The sequence below is a fragment of the Chiloscyllium plagiosum genome, unplaced genomic scaffold, assembly GCF_037043375.1.
Source record: "Chiloscyllium plagiosum isolate Xiang-an unplaced genomic scaffold, Cpla_swu_hap1 HiC_scaffold_2, whole genome shotgun sequence".
Lineage (NCBI taxonomy): Eukaryota > Metazoa > Chordata > Chondrichthyes > Orectolobiformes > Hemiscylliidae > Chiloscyllium > Chiloscyllium plagiosum.
In genome coordinates, this window is record NW_028270140.1 from 36,607,207 (window position 1) to 36,631,151 (window position 23,945).

At 40.5% G+C, this 23,945-nt stretch overlaps 1 protein-coding gene across 2 annotated transcripts in view; it reads left to right on the forward strand.

The window, feature by feature from the left end:
• The window catches only part of kiaa1958 (KIAA1958 ortholog), a 113,246-nt gene that overhangs the window by 73,465 nt on the left and 15,836 nt on the right, over nt 1-23,945 (forward strand). Inside the window, exon 3 of one of the 2 annotated variants that reach the window (XM_043715859.2) lies at nt 1,212-19,306. The exons of the other annotated variant lie outside the window; for it this stretch is intronic. Coding sequence (XP_043571794.2) covers nt 1,212-2,251 — 1,040 coding nt within the window. The 3' untranslated portion in view covers nt 2,252-19,306. Of the gene's footprint in view, nt 1-1,211; nt 19,307-23,945 lie in introns of those variants that run through there. 2 annotated transcript variants of the gene reach the window in all.

The window sequence follows — 23,945 nt, forward strand, 5'->3', positions numbered from 1 at the left end:
ACTGGTGGTGATTAATAGACAAAAAGAAATCATGGATGATTTGGTGACAGGGAAAAGAACAGTTCAGTTGTGTACAAGAGCTCTTCTAGATATAGAAAGCTAAAAGTTGTTTGTTTGGATGTCATTCAATTTAGGTACACTATTCATAGTCTTTAGTATATATAGGCTTAGGGTGCAGTGGTCAGATCTCAGCATTTGTGATGTGTATTGTAAAATTAGATCTCAAAAGTTTATTTTCTTTGCAATGATATAAACATAGTGTGTATAATGTGTAGATAAGTGCATGCATCTGTGAAAGTGACTTCAATTTAATGCTTTGTTCATAGTCTATAGAAATGTATGATGTATGGCAAGCCAGGTTCGTGTTATCATCGTTTGCTTGGCATGCTAGTGCTAGTTTGAGAAAAAAAACACGCCAGGTACACGTCAGTCTAAATATTCTATATTCTTGCTGTTATCAATGCATTGCTAAAACCACTCAATCTACCAGTGACTGACCTACAACTATCAATATTTGACCCTAGTCTTATATAGGTCAAAATGTTTGCTCTGCTTAGTACATAGATTGCAGAAATATGAACTATTTTGTCCTGCAAAGTACTTTCCACCAATCAACTCAGGTCAAATTCAGAAACAGCAGTGATTATTTGGTTAATTGGCAGAAAGGATAAGGATCGTGCTTGGTGTGATATTATTTCTACAATTCCAGGTGTCATCACTTAATTTATTTAAGTGACAATGGGTGCACTTTTCACTTTCAAGCCATATTTCACTAAATTTCTCCATTTGCTAACTAGGTCTCGATAATGTAGATAGCTTGTATATTATTTTGTTGATCTGTATTTGAGAATCCTGTCTACTATTGCATTGCTTTCAACACCTAATTGTAGATATAAAATATAGGACATTTTACAGCAGTATAATATTGAGGGATGTTGGCTTGCTGCCTTTGTTCTGAGACAGTCTGTGCTTGATCTCTAATCTCTCACACTAACTCTGCTGCACCAAGAGTGCAGTTTTAACATGACAACCTGGTTTTGATATTTTCTTTTGCCTTAATCTTTTACGTCATTTGTGAAATTGAAGTTGGCTTTTGAAACCTGAGACAGGTATGTAATATCGTTTTCCAATGACCTTTGCGAAATTGAAATTTAGCTTTGACTGACTTTATGTGCAGCTTATATATTTTTTTTCTTTCTCCTCCCCCTTAGAAAATGAAGAAAGAGGCTGCGAGGGTCAACAGAATGAGAAAACCGTGCGAAGCACCTTGACTGCATTGAGAAACTTCAAAGAGTTCCTCCTTTCCAAATACCCACATGAAAACCGGGAAATCCAAATTATACCATGCACGGAACTTGATGCCTACCTAGCTTCATTCTTTGTGGATGCCAGGCAGAAAGATGGCTCAGAGTACGAACCCAACAGTTTGGCCAACTATCAGTGTGGACTTGAAAGGTACTTAAAGGAATACAAATATGGGTTCAGCATAACAAGGGATAAAGAATTCAGGCGCTCTCAAGAAGCACTGAAACAGAAACAGCTTGAGTTGAGAGGCAAAGGGAAAGGGAACAAGCCTCATAAGTCAATGAAACTCACCTTTGCTGATGAGCTTATCCTACGTAAACGAGGCTTGCTGAGCCGATATAATCCTGAGGGACTGCTCAATCTTGTGTGGCTAAACAACACTAAGGCGTTTGGGCATTGCGCTGGGTTCCACAGTTCCACGCTGAAATGGGGGGATATCAGGTTGCACGTAACAGAGACAGGCTTGGAGTACCTGGAGTGGGAAATCATTGACAGCTCTGATGCACAAGGGAAGAGCCGGAGAGCGGGAACAGAGTGCAGAATTTATGCCACGCCACATTCTCCACAGACATGTCCAGTACAGGACTACAAGGAGTATGCACAAAGACGCCCTCCAGCTATGCGTTATGAAGATGCCCCCTTCTATCTGTCTATCAAGCCAGTCTGCAACCTTGCTGCACTTTACTGGTACAACAGCCAATCCCTCGGAAAGAATAAGCTTTCAAAAATGGTTAAAACCATGTGCGAGAAGGGGAATATCCCTGGGAGAAAGACTAACTTTAGTGTTTACCAGAGCTGCAGCTCTCTGTCTGAGGCACAAAGCAACCAGCTGGTGCTAATATGTAACAATCTCAGCCAGCAGGCTGCCCAATCAATGTCAGGTCTCAACAACACAAGCAATTTCATCATCTCTGGCTCTTTTGACTCTTCTTCTGATACAGCTTGATGAAATATGTTTGGGTTTTTCAAATTATTTTTAATATTCTCCATGTTGTCTCACTCTTTTATACAATCTAATTATTCCTTCGCCACTGATAGTTCAAGTTTTTAAAAGCAGCGTGTGAAAGGGCACATCAAACTCCAACAATCCAAACTTCAGCTGAATGATGATTTTATGACGCACTCTCTTTTGAAACAAAATGTACCCAGATTTTTGGTCTAAGAAGCTCTTTTTACAAGCAGATCTATAGATACCACAAAGTAAAACATAGTTGTTAAAATTCTAGAAGTCTAGAAACAGTGTTTAAAACAAACCGTGATTTCATTTCAACCTCCTTGTAACTCTTAAGAACTATCACTTTCCCATTGAGCTTTGCAAAATGTGCATTTTTTTGTTGGTTTTCTGTAGCAAAAGGACATAGGTGCTCAGCATTCTCAGAGTGAGAGAAATTCTGCCTTTTTCTCCTATTCACTCGTTTTTTTTAAGTTGGCAAGGTGGGAAGTAATATTTTTGGACAAACCTGCCTTGGATCCCAAAGTGAGAAGCCTCTTTTTCGTAGCTGCAGTATTAACTCTTCTATCCAGTGTTAACTGTATGCTGTTTCAAACTATTTCTTCTCTCAGTATCATCATCCTTATATCGACTGTACTGCCATAAACTGACTGTGTTGCATCCTTAACTGCAGATAATGGCAATTACACTCTTGCTGTCCTGAGTCTTTCATCTGCATGTAAATTCAGTGTGTTTGAGCATCTTCCCTCTTTGGCCAAGCCAATTCTTTTTTGTGTGTGTAGTATATATATATAAAATATATATATTACATACACACACGCACACACCAAGGAGCGATTAGTTGGCTCTTAGATCTTGTACAGAATTGTTTATCTATTTTCCCAACTAATTTAAAAAGAATTAGTAAGGAAAATTTAACAATTAGGATTTATTTTTTATGAATCGTAATTATACTTAAATGTATTTGGTGTTTGAGGACCTGTTATCATGGGCCTGTAAAATCCATATTGTATCCTGCTGATCGATTCAAATTACTTTGAGTGGGAAACACTGATCAGGGTGTGTTAGAGGACAGAATTGTTAACCTGGCCAAACACAGGTGGGTCTAATTATTTTGGTCTCCTGATAATTGTACAGCACTCTAGCTAAAACCTTTAAGCTTGCATCCTCCAGTTACTGAGCATGTTGTCTTAATACTGAGGAAAAATAATTACAGTCCTGATTAACCCCTGTGTAGCAAATGCACAGTTTCTTGTCTGTTCAAGTTGTATCTCGTTAGGCTCTTGTATACATAAACGTTGCTTGTGAAATTCTACTCTCACTTTGATTTTGTATTTTGAAAGTTACTTTAATTGGTGTTATAGATTTTATATGTCATCATATTTATTTTAGTTTTTGTAGATGATGGTTTGTAATTAGGATATTTGTATATGGCTGCTTGTACACAAGTACTAATAGTTGTTGGGACGCCGTTTTAGAAACGTACATAAGCTAAGTCTGGTCTGAAATTTAGCAATGGAGGCTGTGTTCATACTAAAGAAGGATTGCATTGTGTTGCCCTCCTGTTTTCTGTTTAATGATCTAGTTCCACGAAATGCATATTAAGTAGATTTCTGTGCAGGATACTGTGTTACCTACTATAGTGCTTTCTCTGGAGCAAGGCAAGTGTGGATGTGGGGTGGGGTTGGGGAGATGTGAAGAACCCGTGAGAATGAAGGAGAGTGTGTAAATAAGTTCAGCTCAACTTGCCAGGTTGTTCCAGTTAAAAGGATTGAGCAGTTCTAAAGCTGGCGGAAAGAAAGGTTGTTGAAATTCTGTGCCTTCATGTGCACACACCTCTAAATTAATGGTTCAAAATTTTACTTTCTATAGGAAAAAACGTAAATTTTGAGTTTGTTAAACTGAGCTGTTTCTTCCTATTCACACAGTTTATTACTTTAACAATATACAGAGATATATTAACAAGGTGACTGTTAGGTACTTTTTTAACAAAAAATCAAATGCTAATATATAGAAATTAGTGCATTAGGCTAATTTAACCCATTGAGAATCTGTGCACCAAAACTTTCATAAAACCATGAGTATTATGTTTCATGAGTATTACAAATGTGTGCAAAGTTGTGATCTATACCTTTCTGATTTTTGCAGTGCATTTACTCAAACGTGTTCAACAATGTTAAAAATCACACAACACCAGGTTATAGTCCAATAGGTTTATTTGGAAGCACTAGCTTTCAAAGCAATGCTTCGAAAGCTAGTGCTTCCAAATAAACCTGTTGGATTATAACCTGGTGTGTGATTTTTAACTTTGTCCACCCCAGTCCAACACTGGCTCCTCCAAATCATGTTCTACAATGTGATATGTATATCTTGAAGGGTCAAAAAGATTTTTTTCAGTGCTCAAAGGTTAATATAACCTTGTTTTTTGATGCTTGTTGTTAATGGTTCTCGGTTTCAACCTAGGTTGGAAGTTCTTTAGAATACTGTGAAACGTTAAAATCACTGCCTGAAGTAAAATAATTGACAAAAAATATTATTCAACATAGTTTTATGTTTTTGTATAAATTTTATTAAATGCAGTGTTAGATATACAATTTTCTGACTTGCCTTTGTAAACTCACTGTTTTTCTGTCCTTTAATTTTTGACATTTAATGATTTTTATACTGTTAAACTATTTTTCTTTTGGTTTTCCTCCTGTCCCAACTGATTTGGGTTGTGATAGCCTGAGGCAGTACTGGTGGGAGAGTTAAAGGACATTTCTTTTCCTATTAAGAATTTTCCCATGGTGTCTCAGCTCATCAAACCTCTTCTGCTATTCAGCTAAAACATGTTTGATCAATATCTTAACTCTATCTACCCACATTATTTCCATATTCCTCAGTTATCTTTGGTAAACAAATATCCATTTCAGTATCATGACCAATAGTGTTCTTTTGTTAAAGATTGGAGGTGAGATGATGGATTTGGCCAGGGTACTCATTATCCAATCCCTCTACACCTCCATCCGCCATGACCAGGGCCTCCAAGCCCTCCGTTTTTTTTCTCTCCAGACGTCCCCAACAGTACCCTTCCACCGACACACTCATTCGTTTGGCCGAACTGGTCCTCACCCTTAACAATTTCTCCTTTGAATCCTCCCACTTCCTCCAGACCAAAGGGGTAGCCATGGGCACAGGTATGGGCCCCAGCTTTGCCTGTCTCTTTGTTGGCTACGTAGAGCAGTTGATCTTCCGTAATTACACCGGCACCACTCCCCACCTCTTCCTCCGCCACATTGATGACTGCATTGGCGCCACCTCGTGCTCCTGCGAGGAGGTTGAGCAATTCATCAACTTCACCAACACATTCCACCCTGACCTTAAATTTATCTGGACCATCTCTGACACCTCCCTCCCCTTCCTGGACCTCTCCATCTCCATTAATGACGACCGACTTGACACTGACATTTTTTACAAACCCACTGACTCCCACTGCTACCTGGATTACACCTCTTCCCACCCTACCTCTTGCAAAAATGCCATCCCGTATTCCCAATTCCTCCGCCTCTGCCGGATCTGCTCCCAGGAGGACCAGTTCCACCATAGAACACACTAGATACCCTCCAACACATCTCGTCTACATCCCGCACCTCCCCCCTCAGACCCCACCCCTCCAACCGTAACAAGGACAGAACGCCCCTGGTGCTCACCTTCCACCCTACCAACCTTCGCATAAACCAAATCATCCGCCGACATTTCCGCCACCTCCAAACGGACCCCACCACCAGGGATATATTTCCCTCCCCACCCCTTTCCGCCTTCTGCAAAGACCATTCCTTCCGTGACTACCTGGTCAGGTCCACGCCCCCCTACAACCCACCCTCCCATCCTGGCACTTTGCCCTGCCACCGCAGGAACTGTAAAACCTGCGCCCACACCTCCTCCCTCACCTCTATCCAAGGCCCTAAAGGAGCCTTCCACATCCATCAAAGTTTTACTTGCACATCCACTAATATCATTTATTGTACCCGTTGCTCCCGATGCGGTCTCCTCTACACTGGGGAGACTGGGCGCCTCCTAGCAGAGCGCTTTAGGGAACATCTCCAGGACACCCGCACCAATCAACCACACTGCACCGTGGCCCAACATTTCAACTCCCCCTCCCACTCTGCCGAGGACATGGAAGTCCTGGGCCTCCTTCACCGCTGCTCCCTCACCACCAGATGCCTGGAGGAAGAACACCTCATCTTCCACCTCGGAACACTTCAACCCCAGGGCATCAATGTGGATTTCAACAGTTTCCTCATTTCCCCTTCCCTCACCTCACCCTAGTTCTAAACTTCCAGCTCAGCACTGTCCCCATGACTTGTCCGGACTTGTCCTACCTGCCTATCTCCTTTTCCACCTATCCACTCCACCCTCTCCTCCCTGACCTATCACCTTCATCCCCTCCCCCACTCACCCATTGTACTCTATGCTACTTTCTCCCCACCCCCACCCTCCTCTAGCTTATCTCTCTACGCTCCAGGCTCACTGCCTTTATTCCTGATGAAGGGCTTTTGCCCGAAACGTCGATTTTGAAGCTCCTTGGATGCTGCCTGAACTGCTGTGCTCTTCCAGCACCACTAATCCAGAATTATTCATTCTTAGCCCGCCCAATTCCTATTAGCTGTGTTCATGTGTGAATAGTCAGATGAGTGAAACTTCTGGCTCAGCTGTGGTTCCCTCCAAGAATTTGACACTTGTCATGGCTCAAAAGTGAATAACAGTTAATTCAAGATTAATCCTTGCCTGGGGCAATTATATTTCACCAAAGAATTAATGACTCGAGAGGGACAAGAAGGAAATCGAAAGATTAATGATTTTAAGCACCGGGAAAGATGTTTGGCTGATTGTCTGAGTTTCTCTGTTGGACACTACACAAGATAATGTGTTTTTTCTCTTGAGGAAGAACTTTTGTTTAACAAGCAATTAGTATTGGCCAGGACATCATCACCACAGAGAATTGTGGAAGTAGAAACGATTAATAGTTTTGGAATAGCATCTAATCAGCATTTAAGAGAAATAAACTCGCAGGGCCACCAGGATAGAATGGAGAAATTGGATTACTCTACAGAGAGCTGACTTCAATTTGATAAATCAAATGGTTGTTTTATTTTGTGGCTTCCTATGATTGGTACTTTGCGAGAACAGCAACTTCTACTTATCTCGCGCTTTTAAGATAATAAAATATCTCAAGGCACTTCACACAAGTGACTATCAAATACAATTGGTCACTGAACTACATAGAAAGATATTAAGATAAGAGCCCAAAGTCTTTGATGACGTAGGATATGTTGGGGAGAAAGGAGAGGTGGAAAGGGTTAGGGAGGGAATTTGGTTGTAGTTCTCCTTCCTTGGATACCCATAATGTATTCTCACCATGCATCACCACATTCACCATACCCTTATACATTGTACCACTAACTGCAGCTAGCTAGGCTTGAAACTAAGAAACTTCTATTGATGAACTGAACTCCAGAAATCTACTGCTACACAGATGGTAGAACACCACATTTTCAGTGTTTTGGCCACTATGCTGTTTTTGTACTGGTAACCTTCATATTGAAAGGATGTTTCCTTTTGTCATCCATAGCTGGAAGGAGTGAAAATTGGTTGGCCATAATCTGATTCTGCTCTTTTTGTCTTTCTATTTCACCAAGTTAAATTACAGTGTAATTAAGACCATGTTATTCAGTATTCTACTACAAATGCACCAAAACCAAAATGTGTACATTCTGCACTCTGAGCATTCATTTAACAAGATACATCTTATAAAATCATCAACTTAGATTTTGTTATTGAGGACAACTTGAGATTTTATTTGCAAAGCATCTATTTTGGTCTACAGCTGCACCCTGACATGTGATTTATTTTATTTTCTAAGAAAGTCTGATCATTCATATTGCTGGAAAGTGAGATACGTTGATAGAGCTTCTTGTCTTGCACTCATCAGGACAAACACAAAATTGCCAAATTTCAATTGCAATCACAATAATTTTTACTTCAGGAGGAAAGCATGCCAGTTTTTATTTTGGCAAGTTGAGTCTGTTTCTGACATTGCCATGAAGTATAAATTGGTGTGATCATTTGTCGTGATGAGTGAAAGATGGAAAGCTCCACGGCATAACTCTTTTAAGCAATGTTGAAATCATTGATGTTTTAAAAAGCTAAATTTTAAACAGTATTCTGTTAAAATGAACTGTTGCTGTCATGCCAAAAACATGCAAATCTCTATGCATTTTGTATTCAAATGATATTGTTCCAGTGCAGACTAAGCATGTTTAGTAGGTGCTCTAATTTACTTGTCTTTTTTTTAATGTTAACATTTGCTGCTAATAATCAGTTACTGATTTTGAAGAGCCTTTGTGTATATTTAGACTTCACCAATCAATTCTTTCATTGGTTGTTTGATTTGTTGCTGTGTGGGATAAACCAAAAATAAAACTGTGAAAAAGGCTTTGATTTGTTGGCTTCTGTATATTTTTTGTTCAAGATCATAAAGTTGTTTGTCAGAGGGTGGGGATGGGAGAGGTTGCAGAAGGACTTGGGCAAAATGATGTATTTCAGCAATATCTGGATTTGGAATTTCTTTTTCCTTCTTTCCTCTCCTATCTGCTAAACCTTTGACATAATAATTGAGAAGTTTTGATTTATTAAGGCACCTCTGCATTAAACGGTTTGATTTTATTTTTTGTGCTTTCATTATTTTAAAGACTGTGTTAAATTATTCAGGTTTTTCAGTATTATGCATTTGGAGACTGATGGGGTGGGCAAAGGTGTTAATAGATACTTGGGGGTGTCATTTGCACATTTGGTCTTGTACATATTCAGACCCACATAATATGACTGAATTGATTGGTATTTGATGTTTATTGCAAGTATATGTAGAGCTCTAATGGCAATGAGAGAAAAAGACAAAACTAATCTGTTAATGAAGTTGTTGATGATTGTCTGTTTGATTGCTGCATGCTATTTCTGAGTTTCCTCTGTATGTAGAAATTGAACTAGTTGCCAGATAATAAATGAATAAATCACAATGTGTTCTGCACTTGGCTAGTTTTTAGTTTATTTTAATGTTGTGCCTCTGGGCTAAGAATCTGCAGCTGAGGATTACAAAGGCATCTTGTGTCTATGTGTCATGTCATCAGAAATATCATTGACGATAACAAATTATACATTTTGGATGTGGCTTGTTTGAAGGATCAGAAATAAAAAGAATGGAAATGCTGTGTTGCTGATTAAATGTCCTTTATTTCATAATCCTTTTTTTCGATTTGCATGAGCTATCTTCTATTCAAATCGACAATATTCAATGTTTTTCAACTTCTTCGATCAGAGTGAATTCTTTAGTGTTTACAATCCAGTTTTATTCAAATGTGGGTAGGGATCCACTTTATTTTGTTGCAATATTTAAATCAAGCTATGGGTTTTCAACATTGCACTTTATATATAGCACCTTTCATGACAAGTGAGCTCCCCAAAGCACTTTGCAGTCACCTGAAGTGTTTTACAAGTTTAACTGATGTTACTGTTATCAGATAGGAAACTTCCGCACGACATTTGCACCCAGCCGTTTGGTAATTGTAGAATAGAGGGAATACATATGTAAATAATATAATTCTGACACCAATCGTCACATGCTGTCAAGACTCTCAGGAAGATATACAATAACTGTACGAGAGATTTGTACTGCATAGATTCTACAGATGAATATCAAGTAGTTTAGCTATGAAGAAAGGCTGGATAAGCTTGGGTTGTTTTCTTTAGAGCAGGGAAGGCTGAGCGGGTACCTGATTGAGGTGTGTCAGATTATGAGGAGAATGGACAGGGTGAATAGGAAGCAGCTGTTCCTCTTGTTGAATGGTCAGTAACAAGTGGGCAAAATCTTACGGTGAAAGGCAAGAGATTTAGAGGGGATTAAAGGAATTATTTTTCACCCAAAAGATGTTGAGAATCTGGAATGCACGGCAGAGAAGATAGTAGAGGTGGGAAGCATCACAACCTTGTAAAACCACTTGGATTAGCACTTCATGGCATAGCATTCAGAGCTGTGTGCCAACTGCTGAAAAGTGGGACTAGCCTAGATTTAGAGTAGTTTTTTTTTTATCATTACAGACTTGATTGGCCACAAGGCATTTGCTATACGTTGTGATGATTCGATGACTATTTCAGTAAAAGCAGAGTTACATTCCCAACACGGGCTATCATTCAAGGTGGTGACCTAGAACCATCTGCAGGTGTGCACATTGACACTGTTGGACTTAGAGTCATAGAGATGTACAACATGGAAACAGACCCTTCGGTCCAACCCGTCCATGCCGGCCAGATATCCCAACCCAATCTAGTTCCACCTGCCAGCACCCAGCCCATATTCCTCCAAACCCTTCCTATTCATATACCCATCCAACTGCATCTTAAATGTTACAATTGTACTAGCCTCCACCACTTCCTCTGGCAGCTCATTCCAAATACGTACCACCCTCTGTGTGAAAACATTGCCCCATAGGTCTCTTTTGTGTCTTTCCCCTCTCACCCTAAATCTATGCCCTCTAGTTCTGGACTCCCATTCTGTCTCTTTGATTAACACTTCAGTGATTATTAGATTATGATTTCCTGGAGCTTCTATTATGTGTGGCATCAATTCTAAAAGAAAAATGAAAAGTTGTGAAATAGTTGAGAACAGAACTTTGATAATTATTCCAGAGACAGCCTACACATCAGATCTCGACAGGTACACTGTTGCATTCCTCTCAAAGGAATGATATTTTAGGCAAATTGTCTACACAACAACACAGGCAGACAATCATTTATGATCAGTTTCACAATTAGGCAATCACATCTGTAACACAATTATACAATCATTTTTGTAGTGCGAGTTTGGCAATCTTGTGCAGCACATCCCCAGTACTACATTGAGATCCAGCCGAGATGATGTGTAGTTGATCTTGCTTTCTTGCTCCATGTAACGTTTTGATAGAATGGACAGGTTTGTTGGGCTACATTTGAGGACATTTGTGGGTCAGGATTCATGCTGGCCAAACAGGTTAGGGATGTCAGGTTTACTTTCCCAAGTTAGAATGTAAAAAAAAATAAATTCCAACTGTACTGCTGCCTTAACCTCAACTCAAAGACTGGTTCTATTGTACCAAACTCAGTGTTTCACTAATTGACAAGCTGATAATATTTGTTTGCTCCATGAATTACACTGGATTGGGAAATTAATTGAATTGCCAAATTCATTTCACTGATAGCTTGTACAGTAAATGAAGAGGAAAGGCATTTATTCTATCAATTTATTGATTTTTAAACCTAGGATCCAATGTTGAAACTTATCTTGTGCTAACTGTCTGAACCATTACACCTTGACTTTAAAATTCACATCCTGAATTTCAAATTTCTGCTTTTCTTTGTAATATATGAAGTCCTCTAACTTTCTGCAATCTGCATGCTGCTTGAATTCTGATCTTTTGCATGTCTCAACTTTTCTTTGATTCAGCTACTTGGGTCCTAACAACTTAAAATCTATCTCTCTGACTTATCCTTTCTTCATCTACTCTCCCGGATTCAGTGTCATCTCTGTTTTTCTAATTCTTGTATGAATCACTTTGGAGCGCTTTACTTCATTAAATGTGGTACGTTAATGCAATAAAGCGAAGAATTGCAAATGTTGGAAATCTGGAATAATAACAGAAATTGCTGGGGATAATCAGCAGGCCTGGCAGTACCTGTGGCAAGAAAGCAGAGTTAACATTTCACGTCCAGTGACTTTCTTCGGATCCGATATTTCTCTCTATGGTCGCTGCCAGACCCACTGACTTTCTCCAGAAGCTTTGATACAAATGCAAGTTGTTTTAATATGCTAGTGCAAAAAATTCTAGAAACTGTTGCCTTTTGTCATTAGCATGGACTTTTGATTTGATTTATTACGTGTACTGAGGTATAGTGAAAAGTGTTATCTTATGTACTTTAGAGGCAGACTGTACTATACAAATGCATCAGGTTAACAGAACAGGGTGCAGGATATAGTTTTATGGCTGTCAAGAAGGTGCAGCGAGAGATCAACATTAACATTAAAGGGGTCCATTCAAAAGTCTAATAATGCTAGGGAAGAAGCTGTTCTTGAGTCTGTCCATATGTCTCTACAAACATTTATATCTTTTACCCAATGGAAGAGGGCAGAACAGAGTAAAACTGAGGTGAGAGGGGTCTTGATTATGTAGGTTGCTTTCCCGATGCAATGGGAAGTATAAATAAAATCCGTGGTTGAGAGGCTAGTGTGCATGATGAACTGGACTATGTTTACAACTTTGTGTAATTCCCTTTGGTTTTGGGATGAGCAGTTGCCTCACCACACTGTGATGTATCCTGAGAGGATGCTTTCTACAGCACATCTCTAAAACTTTGTAGAAGTATATGGGCATGCCGAATTTCTTTAGCGTCTTAGGCAAGTGGAAGCATTGCTGTGCTTTCTTGTCTGTAGTGTCAACTTGGTGGAACAGGACAGATTGTTGATGATCATCACTCTCAGGAACTTGATGCTGTCAACCATCACCACCACAGCACCTTCGATGCAGACATGTGCATACCCTCCACTCCTCTTCCAGAAGTTAATGACTAGCTCCTTCATTTTGCTGACATTGATGGCGATATTTGTCTTTATACCAGGCCGTTAAGCACACTCGCCTTCCTGTACTCCATCTTGTTGTTTGAGATCTGACCTACAACAGTGGTGTTGTCAACAAACTCATAAATGGAGTTAGAGATAGAATTTGGCCGTACATTCATATGTGTATAAGCAGTATTACTAGGGAGCTGAGTAGGCTGCCTTGCAGGCCACCAGTGTTGAGGATTATCGTGGAGGAGATGTTGTCTATCTTTACTGACTGCTGTTGGTCAGGAAGTCGTGAATCCATTTACATAAGGGAGAGTCGAGTCTTGGATCCCAGATTTTGGAGATGAGTTTTTTTTTAGAACTATGATGTTAACGACGGAGCTGTGGTCAATGAGTAGGAGCCTGACATAGGTATCCATGTTTCCAGATGTTCTGGGGATGAGCGTAGAACCAGAGAAATGGCATCTGCCGTGGACCTGTTGGGCCGGTAGGCAAATTGCAAGGGAGCAAGGAAATTTAGGAGACTGAGCGCCAAAACCAACCTCTTGAAGCACTTCATAATTATGGATGTCAGAGCCGCTGGGGGTTGTCATTGAGATACATTACATGATTTTCCTTTGACACTGGGATGATGGTGGTCTTCTTGAAACAGATGGAGACTTCAGACCAAAGTAAGGAGAGGTTTGCGAATACTCCTGTCAGCTGATCCACACAGTATCTTGAGTGCATGGATGGGGACTCCATCCGGGCCATTCACTTTCTGTGGGTTCACCCTTAAGAAGGCCGATCTAATGTCTGCAATGGTGACTGATGGTACAGGTGCATCTGAGGCTGATGGGACAGATGATACTATTCCCTGCTCTTCTGTTCACAGCGAGAATAGAATCCATTGTACTCATCAGGTAGGGATGTACTGTTGCCCACGATTCTATTCAGCTTTGCTTTGTAGCCCATTATGATGCGTAATAATTGCCACAAACGACAGGTATCTATGTGGATCATCTGGGTCTCGAGCTTAGTTTGGTATTGTCCCTTGGCGTCCCTGATGGCCAAATTTGCCGAGCAGTTGCAAAGCTAATAGGGTATTTTTAGCTGATTGGAAGTTCGTAAATTATGAAGGATCACAGTTGTCAGTGGAAGCTTGGGGAGTGTTATATCTAGAAGATTATCAATCAGTTTGTGAACTTCTGAATAATAGTTTATTTTTGTAGCTTCTGACCAGTCTGTATTGTGTAAGGGCTTATGCCCGTAATGTCGACTCTCCTGCTCCTTGGATGCTGCTGACCTGCTGTGCTTTTCCAGCGCCACACTCTCGACTCTGGTTCTCAGATTCTGAGGTCCTCGCTTTCTCCCAACATTTGATTTAGATTTTTTTTTCAGTGGCATTGAAGTGCTATTTAAGTAGCTATACATGTGGGTTTATAAGTGCATGGAACACTTGAAGTAATTAATACTTCATTTGTAAAATCTGAGCTTTGAAAAGGGGTTTCCCAAAGTAACCCTTAGTGGTAATGTTGTCTCAAGTTCAAGAATATTTGTTTCCAACAAGTTACATGTTGAGCTTTACTGTTGCTTTCTTCATACAGATTTATCAAAGCCAAATAGATTCAATCAATCCATATACTGCTGCAGCCAGTCTGACACTTGGCCTTTCGCTTCTTAGCCCAGTTTGACCATGTGAGAGCACAATGACCAGTAGTGGGAACCGTGCCCAGTAAGCCACCCTCCTGACATAATATAATTTCAATTGGGTTGTCTGATTTTTCTCCTGTGCGAGGAAATTTTAATTCAATAAGTTTGAATTGAAAGGTCTAGTTTTGAATGGAAACAGAGTTTAAGGTTTCCTATTCATTAAAATATACCATACATCATGGTGTATAAATCAACCCAGATTTAATACAACTGCACTTATTCAAAGCCAAAAACTATATTTTGGCGTATGTGGTTGTGTAGTCATAGAGTTGTACAGCATGGAAACAGAGCCTTTGGTCCAACTTGTCCATGCTGACCAGATATCCAAAATTAATCTAGTCCTATTTGCCAGCATTTGGCCCATATCCCTCTAAACTCTTCCTATTTATGTACTCATGATTTACTCATGAATACCAGCCTCCTCCATTTCCTCTGGCAGCTCATTCCATACACACCCCCTGTGTGGAAAATGTTGTCCCTTAGGTCCTTTTAAATCTTTTCCCCTCTCACCTTAAACAAAGCCCTCTAGTTTTGGACTCTGCTACTCTGGGAAAAGGGCCTTAACTATTCACCCTCTCCATGCCCTTCATGATTTTATAAAGTTCTATAAGATCACTCCTCAGCCTGTGATGCTCCAGGGAAAGCATATGTGGTTACACATACCAACCCCTTTTAGAATCATAGTGTCATAGAGATGTACAGCACGGAAACAGGCCCTTTGGATAAATCATCCATGCTGACCAGATATCCGACCTTAATGTAATCCCATTTGCCAGCCCTTGGCTCATATTCCTCTAAACCTTTCCTATTCATGTCCCCATCTAGATGCCTTCTAAATGCTGTAATTGTACCAGCATCCACCACTTCCTCTGGCAGCTCATTCCATGCATGCACCACCCTCTGCATGAAAACGTTGTCCCTAGGGTCCCTTTTGAATCTTTCCCCTCTCACCTTAAACCTGTGCCCTCTAGTTTCTGGACTCCCCTACACTGGGGCAAAAGACCTTGTCCATTTACGCTATCTATGCCCCTCATGATTTTATAAATCTCTAAAGTCACCCCTCAGCTTCTTGCGCTCCATGCAAAAGAAGCCTCAGCCTATTCAATCTCTCCCTCTAGCTCAAACCTGCCAAAACGTTTTCTACTAAGAAATGCTATACTAAGAGTTGTCTCAGTTTTTCACCTCTGGATGCTTTCCTAATCCTTCAAATTAGTACATGGGACATCATCACCTAATGCCATGTTAGTAAGAAAATGCATGCAAGTTTAAGAGCACAGAGTAGCCCACATATAGCAAATAGGAATGGATTATCTTGCAAGAAGACAAGTGCAGAGCTGGTTTCAGGTTGAAAGTCATAACACTTGGCAACTTGTTAAATAACTGTGCTGTAGGCATGGAATTCAGTGGTGATAAACCATTTAAGGATTATGTTTGTACCACATGGAGTAGACAGTGAACAGTAGAGAAAAATACCTTCTCAAAGAATGGACGTATATATATGTCAGCTACTCTGCCTGATGTTTCATGCAGTTTTATCATCAAATCATGGGTTGGTATTAATGCACGTGTTCTCTCAGGTCATTCAGAAACTGCAGCATATGCAATTGAATGTATAAGAGAGAAAGTGACTCAAAGAATTCAATGAACCCTTTGTGCCTGATGCCAAAAATAATGAATTTAACAGTGCATAAAATGTTTTTGTGTTTGAATAAGGATATTCTTGTAGTATTAATTAATTCAATAAAGCATTGATTTAATTAGAATTATTTTTTTTTTCACAATTCAAAATGCCAACCAGCTATCCCAATACTGGCAGTGCCCACTTTATAGTCTATAAGTTGACCCTATTTGGGAAGGAGTTCGCCAAAAGTCAACTTGTGTACCATGAGCTACAGCATGTTTCATCATCTTATAAACTCAATACTGTAGTTCCATTACAATTAGTATAACTAATAGTTGTGAGATTCTCAAAATATTTGATTGGTCAAAGATTTTAATCAACAACCAGTATTTGCTAGTACAGGACTCGTGGAATTTGACCAATACACTCTATTAGAAAGGTGGACTTAATGTGTGTGGTGTTTTAGTCCATTTTTTAGTCCCTGGTAAATTACACTGGATCTGTGTGAATGATTTGTTACATTTTTTTCTGAATAAAGTTGGGGTATTTTACCAGTTAAAAACTGTAATGCATTTTTACTTTGAATCCTATTTAGAGTCATAGAATCAGAGAGATGTACAACACGGAAACAGACCCTTCAGTCTAACTCTTCCATGTTAACTAAGTATCCTCACCCAATCTAGTCCCTTTTGGCAGCACTTGGCCCATGTCCTTCTAAACTCTTCCTATTCATATACCCATCCAGATGCTTTTAAATGCTGTAATTGTGCTAGCCACCAACACTTCCTCTGATGCTCATTCCATACGTGCAGCATCCTCTGTGTGAAAAAGTTGCCCCTTAGGTCCCTTTTATAGCTTTCCCCCTCACCCTAAACCCTTTAGGGTTATGCCCTTTAGTTCTGGACTCCCCCACCCCAGGGAAGAGACCTTGTCTATTTATCCTATCTATGCCCCTCATGATTTTATAAACCTTTATAAGGTCACTCCTCAGCCTTCGATGCTCCAGGGGAAAGAAGTCCCAGCCTGTTCAGCCTCTCCCTATAGCTCAAATTCTCCAACCCTGGCAACATCCTTGTAAATCTTTTCTGAAGCCTCTCAAATTTCATAACCTCCTCCCAATAGGAAGGAGACCAAAATTGCACGCAATATTCCAGAAGTGGCCTAACCAGTGTTCTGTACAGCCGCAACATGATGTCCCAACTCTATACTCAATGCTTTGACCAATAAAGGAAAGCATACCAAACCCCTCCTTCACTATCTGTCTACCTGCGACTCTACTTTCAAGGAACTATGAACCTGCACACCAAGGTCTCTTTATTCAGCAACACTACGCAGGATCTTAAGCTTATCATATGTCTAAAATAAGGTAGGCCCATGCATTTGCGTTAGAGGTTAGCTTGAAAGCAGCATTTCCTTTGATTATCAGTCTTTTGGAATATCTGATGGCAAGACTGCAAGTTTGAGCTCTACCCATGCTATATTGAGTGCATATTTTATTTTTGTCTCTGATATTACACATTGCAAAACGATGAGTTATTTCTCACAAAAAGGCTGAATCTAGATATCCGTCTTATTTAGAGTCTGCTGTCAAGTTGCTTTCAACATCCCACTTCAGCAGGAAAGAAGCTGAGTGGTGTAATAGAAACAACCAGTGCTGTAGAAACTCAACTGGTCTGGCATTATCTGAAGAGAGGGAAATAGAACTACTGCTTTCAGTACGATACTCTTTTGAAATGTTTCTGTCAAGGTTCTTGGCTTGTTTTACTCTGTGAAAAGCGGTATAAGTGCAAAATAGTTGTTTTGTGTCTCTTTCATAAACTCTGATAAAAGCTGACCTAGCAAATTAGGAGCTTTGTAGGCACATTCATGTGGGACAGAGCAGTATTAGACTATAAAAGGTCTGACTTCATTATTTATTGTCAAACATTGTTCTTTCTCATATCAGAATAGGAGAGTATTGTAGTGTTAGATTGGAATGGTTCAAGTATCATGCCCTGTATTTTTCTGTTTGTAACTATGCTTGATGTTTGAACTTACCCATTTATTAGTCCACCATTGTGTATGGCCATCTGAGGTAGCAGTATAGGTTGAAGTTAAAGTTGACAGCGTTGTGAAAATTACATTGCAACTCTGATTCTACAAAGAGCATGTTGATTGAAAGACTATCAGGTCAGGATCCTCCATTTCGAATTTAGAGCTGTTTTAATTTTAACCATGGTCGCAGCAGTCTTGAAATAAGAACTGCTATCTGGTCTTATTGTGGAAAATAACACATTGATTTGCAATGTGATACCAGGTTAAAAACTAAGGTGGCTATAGAAATTTAGATGTCACCCTGCTGCAGTCTGCCCATGCGTAGAACACTGTACATTTTATGCACTTTCATTAATTCTTCCAATGTTGTACTCGAGCTGGTGTCACCAGGGATAGTTTACTATGTTAACGTTGCTATAAACCTGACTGGGGGAAGAAATGTATGACAGGTAATGATTTTTTTATTTATAGTGGAAATTGTATGTTCACTTCTGGGGTTTCTTTTTATTGGCAATCATGGTATGTGTTATTTTTAACTTGCATAAGGACTTTCTACATTAATGGCATGGTATAAATGCATATGTGGATAAAATGTTCTTGTCCCTGCTATTTCCAGCAACAAAAGCTGGGAAAGAAACTGAATGAAGTTCTAAATGACTGTGGCAGGACTGAGGACAATTGAAAAGAATTCCCTTTGAGAGCAGCTGTAGAATATGTGCTTTAACACCCAGCTCTTGGCAAATGCCTACCAGTGTGAAGAATGTGAACAATCAACTTGTCTGCTGGTTGAATAAAATGCCTAGGGGAATTTGGTAAATTCATCTGAAAGCCACCAAAACACTGAGGAAATCTCTGTCAGTTGGGAAGGGGATGCTGGGCAAAAAGGACTGAATCGGTAAGAAGCAGTTCCTTCAAAAATAGTCTGGTTTTCTCCTGTAGCTGCTGCTGCTAAGTTTATTACTGCACATATCAGCAGTGAACAGTTAGGCCCCAAGTGGTGGCAGTGAGGGAGTCCTGGGGAGGAGAAAAGAGCATTGTTTTAATAAGACCCAGGTAGGGGAATCTGTTGGTGGGGAAGAGGCACTGCAAGAAAGGGGTGATTGGATAAGGGGATGGGGAGGAGGAGGTAGTGGCTGCAGGAGGGGTTGGAGAGGAAGAAGAGACTGAAAACAGGGTTTGGGGAGGGGGAATTGACTGTAATATGGGTTGGAGGAAGGAAGAGAACAGTTTCAAATTTGCCAAAAAAGAAGTACTTGACTAACTGGGACCCAGGAAAGCCTGAGACCAGTGAGGTCATGCGTTTCTTGCAAATTAATATGGAATCTGTATTGTAAGGCTGCATAAGCTGAGGAACAATTATAGGAGAAAACAATATAATGAATGCTATTGCAGTGAAGACTGTGGGCAAAGTCTTATAGGATTCTGAGTGACGTGGGCAATAACAAAATGTGTGGCAGAATTGGATGAGAAGTCCATTGAAGCATATCTTCATATGGCGATTTCCTCACTGGGCAGCGGCAAATTGCCAGTTGACAGCAGTTAACACGTGTTAGGGTCCTTGTTGATAGTCCTATTCACTTCAACAATATTCTAGTTGAGATCTTACTAAATTCACCCAACAAACTAGACATTGAGAAACCCCAACATGGAAACCAGAGCGTGTGCTTGGCAGGTTCAGCTCACTACCTATTCTAAATTACCACCATGTTGAACACCAGGTGCTAATATTTCTGTGCACGCTCCATGGTTACCAGCCACATAGCCTCTCCTCCAAAATGCCAGCCTAAAGAGCACTCATAATACATCTCCAATCCATTTACAGGTTACATCTATGCTTTAATACTGCACCGATAGCTATGCTCATAATACTGTAGGAAGAACACTGCACTTGAGAACGCTACCAGCTCATAGGATCAGGCATGACTGCATATCCGGTCTCTTTGCTGACAGTAATACTGCTCGCTCACTCACCCAAACGTACCTGCTTTAGGAAGTAAACCCTTTCGCTTGCTGCATCCCTGCCTTGCCTTTTTATGCTTTGTTCCCTCAGCCTGATACACCAGGCTCATATTGCTACTGTCATGCTTAGATTTTCGATTACTTACAGTGTGGAAACAGGCCCTTCGACCCAACAAGTCCACACCGACCCGCCGAAGCGCAACCCACCCAGACCCATTCCCCTACATTTACCCCTTCGCCTAACACTACGGGCAATTTAGCATGGCCAATTCACCTAACCCGCACATTTTTAGACTGGTGGGAGGAAACCGGAGCACCCGGAGGAAACCCACGCAGACACGGGGAGAATGTGCAAACTCCACACAGTCAGTCGCCTGAGGCAGGAATTGAATCCGGGTCTCTGGCGTTGTGAGGCAGCAGTGCAAACCACTGTGCCACCCACTATTTAGACATTGCTGTGCTATTTCATGCAGGTGCCAAGGAACTTTGTCATGGTTGTCAGTGGGTATCAATTAAATCAAAGGAGGTGGACTTCATAAAAGGAACCTTAAATAGAGTAAGTTGAGGGCTTGGTCAGAGTGAGGAACTGAATGATGCACCGTGCAACAGCCGTCTCCATTCTTTCTTTTGAGCTGTTTAACTCCTGGAGGAGAGACAACCAGGTATTAAAGGAGGTGAAAGTGGGTGTAGTATAGTTATTACTTCTGGTGCAGGTGGGGAAGTGGCCTGAGCAAGTGAGTAGGCAGTGCAGAAAACATGCAGGGCTTGTGGTATTGGGAGTCGGGGTTGGTTGAAGTCGAATAGTGAAGATGTTGCAGGTAATAGCAGGAATCTTGGCGGGAGGTGGGTACAGTCGTAGGGAGAATTAGTTTTCGTAGAGAAGATGGTGGCACCTACCCTGAGCGGAGTGAAGATGGTCATTGCTCTTCTATCATGCTGGTCATTTCTCCAAACAGCTGTGACTGCACTGACCCAGTTGGCAATCTCTCACCAGGATAGCATGGTCTGGTGTTGTGGATGGCACTGATGGTGCTAGGGGAAGAGGAAGTCCTGCCTGTTCACCATTTAATTCAGCTTGAGCTCCAGGAATCTGGCCAAAAAGCCAGGTGCCATTTTACCCCCGTCTGCTACATCCGGTGCAAATGTGAGGGACCATGCAGGGCAGCTGTGGACCAACAGTGCTTGTCTGGGTGCACAGCCTTTCAAAGGTGGCACCTATACCAGGGTTATCAGTCACTTCTGGGATATCCAATCAGTGGCGAGATGTTGCTGGAATGGCGCATGATAAATGGGGCAGAAATCGGATGTGATATATCTCATGGGGCTGGGACCGTCAATTAACGTGATAAGTTTGGTAACACACAGTGAGGAAAACTTGTTTGTCTTCCAGGCAAGAATCCCTCCAACAAACTCAATGCAATTTGCACATAGAGCTGAAACTTACAGTATTTTTTTGGCTATGTGTTATTTGTTCAGTGTAAATCTGTTATCAACATTTGTGATTCAGTAAGGAGGATTCTAATTGTCTTGCTAAAATGGTCCAGATTTGTCTAAATATGATGGAAATGTATTGTGTTGTGACCTTACATATTGCAAAAGGTGTTTAGATAATAGATTTTGTTATATATAGAAGTGTCTGTTGGTTATTTTTGGGGAGGGGTGGATAAAATTCTGAACGTGTCCTATCTTGTGCAAACTTTAAAAACTTGGAGAAATAAATACTTTCTTTGTATGTTGTTACATTTAATGGAGAGATGGTAATTATTAAAGATGTGGATGAATTTTCTAATCCTGTTGCTGAGGGAGCCCAAATACCCGATATTTCAACACAAGTGTGGAGGAACATCGATTATCCGGCATTCGATTAATCGAATTTTGGATTATCCGAGCAAGATCGCAAGGACCCGATGCTTGTCTGATTATGTTATCCAGCATTTAATTAACCGAATGAAATACTTGCCGTCCATGTCCTTCGGATAATTGAGGTTCCTCTATATAGAAGGTATTGTTACCTCATCACTGTGTTGCAATAAATGAGTTCGAGAGAACGACAAAGTAGCCCATAAAAATCAAAAAAGAGTGTCCTCGCAAATCTCAGAGAACCCTCATCAAAAGTTATATTGTTTCCTGGTTGAACCTGACCTTGACACTTTTTTAAAAATACAAATTACGACATTTGTAACTGGAGCTTACTGCACTGATACACCATTTAACTGTAAAGGCTTACTTATAGACATTTTCTCGAAACTTCATTGTCAGTTCCGTGGACCACTATTTTGGTTAATCTGTCAGAACTGTCGCTTGCAAACACTCTCCTTCCTACCTCAGAATCTCTCACTTCTGTAGTAAAATAGCATGTCAAATTTTATGACTCTGCAGAATTGACATTTTATTTTTAAACTTAAAGTTGCTCTGTTTTGATGATCAAGGTGGGAGTGGAGCATATTGACTGTTTGCTTATGTGTGATGTAAAATTCTTAGGGATGTTGCCTATGTAACGAAATTCATGCTGTAAATTCCTGGACAGATTACAGATTGTCAGCCATTGCAATAAATTTGAAACTATGGATCATTCAATCAGCTTCAGCTTTGAGGTTTTCTTTTGGGCGATTCAATTCACTGTTATTTTTTGATGCAGCGACATGAAAGGCTGATGTTAAAGTTGGGGAGCAAATGTAGTGAGGAGAAATATCCTATCAAGAAATATTTTGGGTGATTTTAAAAAAAAAAGAACTCCCAATAGATCAGTAAATTTATAAATAATTAGAGTCCCATTGACTCAGAATGAGCAAAGTTCAAACTCTTTCTCTCACCTGTTACTTCAGCTAAACATGGGTACAGGTTGGGGCACTCCACATGATCTTGTCATTCGTAGGTGAAGGAAAACATTATCAACTCATTTCAGGAAATACAAATATGTAAACATTCATTCGAGTATGTGATATAGAAGCAGACCGTTTGATCCCCTTGCTTTCTGCTGGTGTTTTAAACGACACACGAACCTCCTACGACTGTTCTTCACCAAATTCTAACAGCACAGTACTTTTTTCTTGACTGTTTCATTTGATTACCCAGATTCCCATTAAAAAGCACGTTTGCTGTTTGCCTCAGTTGCATCTTATGGACACAGTCCATTCTCTATTTCCAATTGTGTATTTTTTTAAAAACTTTTTCATTATAGTGCTCTTCCAAGATTCTGCTGTTTTATTGTCAAGCTTCCTTTCACTTCCCCATTCTCAAGTTCTCTCGCCTTCTAAATTCTTTCTCAAACTTCCACTCCTCCTTGACCTTCCTGCTCTCTGCCACCATCCTAGGTTTGATTTCCTCCTGGAATAAGCCTGCAACTTCCCTTTGTGCCCCTCTTGGCATGGTGCCAAGGATTTATCAAGGCATTTGATACAGCAACCTGAATTTCTCCATCCCGCACACTCCTCAACCTTCTTGCCCAATGTGCCTACTGTGGTGAAATTTGGCAATCCACTCCTGTTCAACTCTTCTTACCCACTGCCAATACAGTGGACTCTGTTCTCTCACCGCTATGCTTGTCCCTCTAGAATAACGAGGTGATAACACATTCCGTTTGATGAGGCTTTTCCACATAGAGTCATACAGCACGGAAACAGACCCTTCAGTCCAACCAGTCATGGCCAAGCAAAATCCCAAACTAAACCAGTCCTACCTGCCTGCGCTGGCCCATATCCCTCTAAATCTTTCCTACTTCTATCCAAACGTCTTTTAAAATTTGTAAT